General features: G+C 33.7%; 1 protein-coding gene across 3 annotated transcripts in view; it reads left to right on the plus strand.

The window, feature by feature from the left end:
* LOC118742317 overlaps nucleotides 1-8,454 on the plus strand; it is a 32,899-nt gene extending 24,445 nt beyond the window's left edge. For all 3 annotated transcript variants that reach the window (XM_036474304.1, XM_036474301.1, XM_036474302.1), the window contains exon 7: nucleotides 8,161-8,454. In XM_036474304.1, coding sequence (XP_036330197.1) covers nucleotides 8,161-8,164 — 4 coding nt within the window. In that variant the 3' untranslated portion in view covers nucleotides 8,165-8,454. The remainder of the gene's footprint in view (nucleotides 1-8,160) is intronic.
* Nucleotides 8,455-9,880: the final 1,426 nt, after the last annotated feature.

Here is a 9,880-nt window from a genome sequence, read left to right on the forward strand (position 1 = left end):
TTTTATAAACTCATTCGTATACACCTTACTATAATCACCAACCGTAGCTGTGCCTGCATACCAAATTTCAAGTTCATGGGGCTTATGGTTACGAAGTAATAGCTGATAAATATTCCACGCCTATGGGATGTTCCACGCCCCCCCTTCTACAAACTCATTTATAAGCGCCCACCATAGATATGTCTGCATCAAAATTCAAAGTTCATGTGACTTATGATTTCGAAGTTATAGCTGATGAAACTTCCACGCGTATTGGATGTGCCACTCCCTCGTTTACAAACTCATGTATATATACATACCTTACTATAAGCACCTACCGTAGCTGTGCGTGCATACCAAATTTCAAGTTCGTGGGGCTTATGGTTCCGAACTTATAGCTGATAAAAAATTTCCCTAATATAAGCCCAGGTGTCACGGCAATACTCTGCCCAAATTTCGTTCGATTCTGTCCGTCCGTTTAGGCTGCAACCTGGCACATACATACATACATATATACTTCGAAAATTATATAGTAGATATCTATCCTTCTCTTAGCGTAAAATAATTTTTGAGAATATCCCCACCCCAGCGCCTCCTATCGTGTAATTTTTTAGTCCAAATATTCCTTTTCAATTGGCTAACTTATGTTCAAAATATGAGCCAAATCGGCAAGTGAATGCAATTTTTAGGAATATCCTGACCCCAGCGCCACCTAGCGAGCAAATTTTTGGAAGAAATATTTATTTTATGGTACTGTTATATGTTCCAAATATGAACCAAACCTATCCTGACGTTTAGTAGTTTAGTGCCATTTAATGTACAGGAAACTCTATGAAATTGTGAAATCGGGACGTCTCGGCATTCTTCATTTTTCGGCGACAACAACAAAAAATTTCAAATTTTTTTTAATTGAAAAACCTTCCACACAGAAGCTCCAAAAAAGTACTTTTTACGGAATTGAAATCGGTTTAGCCGTTTGGTCAGGCATCGCCGTCATACGGAAAACATTTCATTTTTATATATATTGATAGATGATACGTGAAGGGATTTTTTGTCCAGGACATAAGATCTGCACCGTAGGCTCGATTTTCAAAAGTAAGGTGTCAAAGTAAAGCGCTTAGCCTGTAATGTACAAACTGGTTTTATTTTTTTTTTTAAAGAGTTGCCATCTGTTCAACAATTCTACAGCCAGCTCTGCCTCGGAAACATTAAAGTGACCTGTGGTGCGATTCACGACGCGATTTTAACAACTCTTGTTATTGTTAAGTCAGCTAAGCGGCAATTTTACCAATTTACCTATTCAGTAAACGTTTCCCTAACAACATCCATTAGCGCCAAATCAGCTGTTGCCGTTAACGATAACAAAGGCGCTAATTTTACGACGCTAGATTGGTGTTGTTAATAAAACATAAAAGGTACGTTCTACACTTTTTTGGTACGGAAAAAATGCACAGCACCGCTGGAAAAAAAAATATCCCTCAAAAATCAAAGGATTTTTTAGCAACATCAAACTTTCACTTTATTGTACTATAATTTAATGAACTACAAAACTGCGTACATCATTTTTTTATTATTCCGATTAACAACTTGAAGTTTTACGAAAGTTCGTTGAATTTTGTTTGAATATTGCAGAATACACTATTAAAAACAAGTAATATAAATTAAATAACAAAAAAAAAAGTTTGTTAAAACTTGTCTATACGTGTTCCGGTTATAATTTTTCAATAGGACGTAAAACAAATATAGAAAACTGGAAGTTAAAAGGTGATAAGTCTATTTTTTAATCTTACAGGAACTGAAAATGCCTTGAATTTAAAGGAATTGAATAATTAAAGTTTTCAATTCAATACGTGCACATCGTTTATTAAAAATATAAATATCATATATGTATTCGCATATTTAAATATTACTTTATTTATCATCTTGACACTAGCATAATAAAATCAGTCTTGAAAATAAATATGTGCATAATGTGCATACAGTGATTTTTTTTTAATATTAACAATCTTTTTCATGTTAAATGTTTTTTTGAACCCTTTATTTACTACTGCGAGTAAAATATGGCAGCAAAATCCAAAAGTGGCACCGAAATTGCGCATATGGAAACTGTGCATTTAGACATTATTTCGGTTTCCACCGAACCTGTGCATGTATGCTTTATTTCGGTTTTTCACCTATGTATGCATTATTTCGGTTTTGAACCGAAACTGTTCATGTATGCATTACTTCGTTTTTCACTTATGCATTATTTCGGTTTTGAACCGAAACTGTGCATGTATGCATTACTTCGTTTTTCACATTATTTCATGCATTATTTCGTTTTTGGTTATATGCATTATTTCGGTTTTCAAACGAAAGTGTGCATATGGATAATTTCGTTTTTTTCTAATATGAATTATGTACTTCTTCTTAGTAAGGGTTACAATTCCTAAGCACGGCCGGAGGCCGTCTACGCAGAAAGAAGTTCTGCACAAAATTTTTCCGCCCCCCTTTTCCGGCAACACAGAAAGAAGAATTTTACTTAGTAAGGGTTATAATCCCTAACCACGGCCGAAGGCCGCCTACGCAAAAAGAAGTTATGCGCAAAAATACTTCCACCCCCTCTTTTCCGGCAACACAGAAAGGAAAATTCTAGTTATTAAGTGTTATAACCATAAGCGCGGCCGAAGGCCGCCTACGCGGAAAGAAGTTCTGCGCAAAAATACTTCCGCCCCCCTTTTCCGACAACCCAGAAAATAGAATTCTACTCAGTAAGGGTTATAAGATGACAGGTAATAAGGTCAATGGAAATAAGGTCAATTCCAGTGTTGCCGCGAAAAATTTTTAGTGGTAGCTAAATGCCTTTAAAAAAAGGGCTAAAAAAGAGCTAAAATAAGTCGTTGTGGCTAAAAATGGTAGCTAAAATTGTTTACTTAGATAAGTATACACGCAAACATTTTCAATAAGTAATGGTATATAAAAACAAATGAACTCTGGAAAAAAAGCTAATATTTTTCCAGCCAAAAACCCCTTTTTAAAAAAGGGAAAATATACGACACCAGCTTGCTGGTTCCACCAAGTGATTGTACCATCAGGCTCGAAGCATATAACTTACCAGCATGCTGGTATAATATTTATTTCTTTACAAATGAGGTCGAGGAAAGATCGAAATGTTTACAGCCGAAAGTTCATATTTTTTCTAGCATTTTGTTAAACATTGTTTTTTTTTTTTTTAATTCACAACTGCAATATCGTGAACTTAATCTTCCACATCTACATATATATATCAGTATTTCATGGTTTAAAAAATCATCTTCAAAAAATTTCAATTTGTCAATTTCAAAAAATCATTCATCAAATTAAAAACAAATTAAGCATATACAACTTTTTCATGCCAAGTATGAATCAATTCTCCAAAGGGCTAAAAAAAGGGCTAAGGGCAATTTTAAATTTATGTGGATTTATGTGGATTTATGGATATTATGTGGATTTACAGGAAAAGCTGCTTTCGCCATTAATAAACCTTATAAAAGGTGGCGACCGGGAACGACTTCTTGTAAAATCCTGCAAATCGTGAAGCCCCTGGAATAGACTTCGTGTTTCAAACTAACGGCGGCTGCTACTGCTTTTGTGCTTCTTGTGCAGTGTAAAGGGCTAACTATGAAAATGAACGAAAAGTCTGTCAAATGCATAAGCAACGTAGTGTAGACTTTTAGGTGGCTATATTTTACTTACATGAGTTCAGTGTTGCCTAAATGCGTTAGATATAACAATAGCCACTATCAAGCAGTTTGTTCTAGATCACACAATTATAGTAACCTAGAAACGCCGAACTACTGTTCGCCTTACGAAACTTTCAGGATAACCTGGTGTTTCTGTAGAAGGAAACACTTACGGCCCACTTCCTGTGGATGTGGAACCAGAACTTCTTTTGACCTGTGTTACATGTAGGACTGAATCGAAAAAGTTACCAAGTTGAAAAATAAGTTACCAAATTACCAAATATGATAAATAAAGAAAAAAATACCAATTTCTGTAAAAAAATATCAATGCGTCAACACTGCATGTGTTACATATGTACATACATACGTACGAGGACAAACTGCTGATTCCGTACGGAAGGTGCGATCAGTATCGCTCTTTCTTTAAGCAAATGACGTTTGGCGAAACTTAACGAAACTTGATGTTAAGCACATAGCAGGTTCATTCCTTATCTTTTTGGACTAAAATCTGAAAAGTGTCAAAATGCCAGAGCGTAAGCAAAATGCGCTCACTAAAAGAGAATAACAGGAAAAGTAAAGGAACGCAAAAAACCAAATTTTTAGTCCAAAGAATGGCAACAACAAAACTAATGTCAAATAAGAATGGAAATGTATGTGCAAGACACATTCACACAAGCACAAGCACAATAAACACTATATCAATTATTTTTTGCCTCCTTCCAATTTCAATTCACTTTTTTTACTTTTTAGATTATTCTCACTATTTGCGTATTCTTTAATTTCCGTTAATTGAAATTCAGTTGAATTTGACACTTTTCAGGATTTTGCCAGAAAAAATTATTCTGACTAAATCTGACTGAAGAGAGTCACTCTCACTGAGTGTTGCTCTCTCATTTTTTCTGTCATTTTCGAGTTAAGGAACGCTTTTTGGACTAAATCTGACTACTACGGACTTTTTCTGACTCTTTCTGGGAGATAAGGAACGCTCCTTATAGTTTCAGAATACGATTTATGTGTATTCGCACGTTTGCATACGCTTGCTTATTCATATTATAGTTAGCCCTTAAGTTCTAAAAATTGGAAAAGTTGCAGTCGGTAGCTTGGATATGATATATGTAGCTTTACTTTGATTTTTGATGTTCGAACACCTATTAAATTTCATTCGTACTCGAAAATTCGTTTAGCGAAAATTCGGTATTTACCTTTCAGCCAACATTTTTATGAGAATGTTGTATTTAATAAGCACACCAACTAAATATGTTTTAAATTTTTAGCTTAAAATATGCAAACAAATTCTGACAAAACTGCGCTCTCCAATTTTTTTTTTTTAATTCGGGAAAAAAGTTCATATTTTGATGAACATTCTGTTTTAATTTTTCCAATTTTATTAATTCTCCAGAAAGTTTGAAAATTTAATTTACATGGCTTTTGTTATAGAATTAACAATATTTTTTTAAAAAATTGTATTAAGTAAGGAAGAAAAAATTTTCAAAACTTCTCAATACGTTTTATTATTTATTTATTTGTATTCATCATCATGGGTGTGTTTAGTTGCAGATGAATTCGAATATTTTTATACATATTATGAGTTCTTATTTTTTTAAATGAGAACTCGCCGAAGTAAAATATCATGATAGCATTTGTCTTTATTTTTCATTCCATACCTTACACTAAACAAAATAAACCCAAATAAAAACGCTAAATCTATTCGGAAAATAGCTAAATCTATTCGGAAAATCTTAATGGCAACACTGATGGCCATATTCAGTCGTAATCTATGTATGGGTGAACATTTCTCAACTGGACCTCGGACTTCAGTCTAGTTCGAATTTTTGCGTGAAAATTTGTGGGTAGAGAGGTTTATAGATGTGAAAGGAATTCTGAATATTTTTTTTTTAATTTAATTTAATATATTTTTAAGCATCCTTTTTTTCAAAATTCATTTTCTCTTAAAGTATTTGACGAACATGATTCAATAATTAAAGGTTTGCTCATTAGTGACATTAGATTTGACACTCCCTTAGCTCCCTTACAAACGCTTTGCACACACACACGAACCCACACACAGTGCCTTGCTAAGGGAGCCGATTTTGTCAAGAGGGAGCGAGAAAACTGTTTTTTGAGCAAACCTTTTATTATTGAATCATGTTTGACGAAAGTTGATAAATTCTTTTTTGTAAGCGTGGGGACATTAGAGCTTTAAAAAGATATATTTTTATAATTTAGAAAAAAAAAATTACTTCATTCAAACATTATAAATATTCAAGTTGCATTAAAAATATGTTCTCAATGAGTTTTTCCCATTTCGTTTATATTTTCGAAAACTGCATTTATTGAAGAAAATATTTGTAAAAAAAAATTTTTAGATCTTTTCTGTTTTTGACTTACAGCAACATTGTCACAGCGCGCACGCATCGTGAACCATGCACGCTCACCGCCTATGCGCGCAACGTGTTCACTAGAAAGCGCGTACAGGAGCAACTTACAATTGGCTCATATTTGCGACTTTTAACATAACCTTATATGTATAATAATGATGGCATTTGTGGTATTTTTAAGGCATTTTTAGGTTAAGCTTACTATGTGTTAAAATAATCTGATCAAGTTCATTTTTTTGGAGTTCACACCCAACTGTATGATTCTAGCGCCATCAGTCAACCATAAGTATGTAAATTTTATGTCTAATAATTTTTTTATTGTGATTGTTCAAGTGTTCAACGTCGCACAGTGGTACAGCCCCATACATTTTTTTGGACAAATAGAAGGAGTCGGCGTATAACCTCAATGTTCTGTTCGCAACATTTATGGAGACAAATAAAAGAAAAAAAGAACGAAAAATTGGCGAGATCTATTTATTTTAAAGCATACCTCCCATATAAGTAAACCTAACCTCAAAAACGTCTTAAAAATGCAATAAAAAGTGCACCGGTGCATATATAACTCCGAAATTCAGCCCATATGTTTGTAATAATCAGGGAACGGATTTTATGGAAATTGCCTTTTTTCTGCTAAAAAGATAGAGTATATTTGATTAAGAATGACCACGATTTAGCTTTCCATGATTCCATATATACTCTGAAGTTGCCTCTTTTTGCCTTTTTTAAGATATTCGCCTATACTAACTTTAATTGTAAAGGGCAAGAAAAAAGCCCTTATTCCGGATAATATGAAAGTTTTAAACGTTCCATATTTAAATTGGGTGCCACTTGTATCAACTCACGTCGAGCGCACGTTTAGTACATTTAAGGCTTTTCATCAGTCGAATAAAAATTGTGCCAGAAAACTTCAAAATGCATCTTGTGTTTCAATGTTACTACAACTATAGCGATTAAAGTTTTGCGAGTCAAGAACTCAAATGGAGAAAATAGTCAAAGATTCAAAGTACAAATTTTTGATATAATGAAACTTATAGTTCATAGATTTTCTGTTTTTACTTGTAAAATAAACATTTCTAAAATAAATGTATTTTTTGATTAGTTTTCGGTTTTTGTTTTTATTTAGTACCATATTTTTCCTTCTAGTGCCTTTTCCTGCCTATTTTCCCTTTTTTTGTAGGTTTTTAGGTCCTAAAAATCCGTTCCCTGGTAATAATGTTATGTGTGAACTCCAAAAAAATGGAATTAATGGGATTATATCAACACATAGCTCCAATACTAAACTTAACCTAAAAATGCCTTAAAAATACCATAAATGCCATCATTATTATATGAGGTTACGTTAAAAGTCGGAAATATGAGATAATTGTTAGTTGGTCCTGTACGCGCTTTCTAGTGAACACGTTGCGCGCACAGGCGCTGAGCGTGCATGGTTCACGATAAGTCAAAAACAGAAAAGATCTAACAATGTTTTTTTTCAAATGTTTTCTTCAACAAAAGCAGTTTTCGAAAATATAAACGAAATGGAAAAAACTCCTTGAGAACATATTTTTAATGCACCTTGAATATTTATTATGTTTGAATTTAAAAAAAAAAAATATTTTTTCTGAATTATTATAACATTTTTTTAAGCTCTAATATCACTACGCTTATAATAAATGTTTGATTTGTTTGACATACTGGCCTTTTATTTAATATAGCGTCTTTACGTAACACCGTGTGTAAAGTCGAGAGTTTCGACATCAGATGAATACCTTTTTTAACTGACTTCAAAAAATGAGAAGGTTATCAATTCGTCGGAATATTTTTTTTATGTATGTTACCGCATAACCGATTTCTATAATGCTTTTTTTTTTAGGAAAGATGGTTCCTCAACGTTGGTCCCATACTAATTTGGTTTAGATCCAAACATTGGATCTTGAAGAAATTAACGATAATCTTAAATTATTGTATGGAAATTGAAGTCGGTTTTGTTTTCTGCTTAATAATTACTTGTTTTAATTTTTAAATATAAGTAGATGTGCTTCCGCAGATAATTTTTGGAATAATAAAAACATGCTCAATCTATTTCATACATATTATATTCCATATTCTTTTACTTTCAGATAAAGCAACAAATATACAACGCAAGTGGACTACAGTTGCCGTAGTAATATCGATTGCATCCTTAACACTGAGCAGTTAGTTTGATAGAACATTTTTGTTCAATTAGAATATTTTTTTTCTGAATTTTAATGAAAACTAAATTTTGCGGTATTTTCAAAAGTGCTTATTTTGTAAATGCATGTAAATGTCATAACAAAAGAAATTAAAAATTATATTCATATTTTTATGTGTAAGTACGGAGGTGTACTAAACATTAATAAATACGAAAACAAAGAACATAGATTAGATCAGAAGCAACTGACTTTTTCTGGAAAGATTTATTATCGTAAATATGTCTATGTGCTGGGACGCAGCCAGGTAATCATAAAAGAGGGGCAACGCAAGATGACTTATCTACAGATTTTGTTTATGGTCACCCGATATTATCAAAGTTACTGAGAAAATATGTATCTAGTTTTTTCGCCAATTGTTAACGGTTATCACGTTTTAGTCAGACAATTATAATTTTCTTCGTTTTAATACTGTGGCCACAATGTTATTTACGCTTTACATCAGTCTCTTTTATTAATAACATGGTGCTACAAAAACAAGGTCATGAAATACACCCGAAATAAAACCTAGTGTAGGTTCTAGCTATGGTCGAGTACAACATGAAGATAGGCTCCGTATAGTTCCTGAACTAGAGATGGGCACGGACTAAATATTTAGTCCCGATCCCGCTCATCCCGAAATTCAATTTTTAAGCCCCGAACCCACCCATCCCGACGTTTTTCAGAATTGTTCCGCGGATCCCATGGGTCCAAAATCTATCACTAAGAAAAATTCGCATGTCTTTCAAATTAATTTTAAATAACAAAAAAAATATAGATCTGGCATCTTCCGATTATTTTGTTTTGCTTTGCTGTTCGTTTTCGTCCCAATAAAACATAAAAACGTGCATATTTCACACATCGTTTTTAAGGAAGATTTTCCGAATTTACAGAAGTTGCGATTTTTTCGGTAGTGTCAGGAAAGTATTTTGGTCCCGTCCCGCCCACAAAATTTAACAGACCTTCCCGATACCGCACATCCCGTCCAATTTGAAATCAGTACCGTGGGTCTCGTGGATCCCGATATCCCGCGCCCATCTCTATCCTGAACCCTCCACTTTTTGAAGTGAAAACTTCTTTAGTGGCGGGAGTGATTTGAAACTCGATGAAACGAAAAACGTGACAACAACAGCAAAAACAATACGCATTTCTATCTTATTTGCCTTTAAGTCTGTAGTTATGTATGTATGTCGACTCATAGAATTCCAGGGAAGTCTCGAAGTCAAATTGACATTTTGTTTCTTGGCTTTTATACGGTTGACAAACGGGCTCGATTATTTGCATAAACAGCCTTTATTTGCTTTTATTTCCGGATCCGGACAGTTTGCGTTGACAACACTGGTAAAAACGGCCAGCTGTTGTCTTTTGAACAAGTAATAGGCCCGTCAGAATGGGCACTTGTACGCTAATAACGGAGAAGTATGCGAAGGAAGTGGCGTACGTGCCGTAGATATACGCCACAATGAAGGTGTTGCGTCTGCAAACAAAAATCAGCTGTTCCTTATGACCGCGTACTTGGGGTTTACACAAGTCAATTTTTCAGGTACAACAGCAAAACATTCACACTTTGTTCACTAATCTACTCACACTTCTCTTGATGTCTTCGTCACATTCTCTGGCTTTTGGAAGA

This window comes from Rhagoletis pomonella, unplaced genomic scaffold, assembly GCF_013731165.1.
Source record: "Rhagoletis pomonella isolate Grant_MI unplaced genomic scaffold, Rhpom_1.0 Rhpom_scaffold_00007, whole genome shotgun sequence".
Classification (NCBI taxonomy): domain Eukaryota; kingdom Metazoa; phylum Arthropoda; class Insecta; order Diptera; family Tephritidae; genus Rhagoletis; species Rhagoletis pomonella.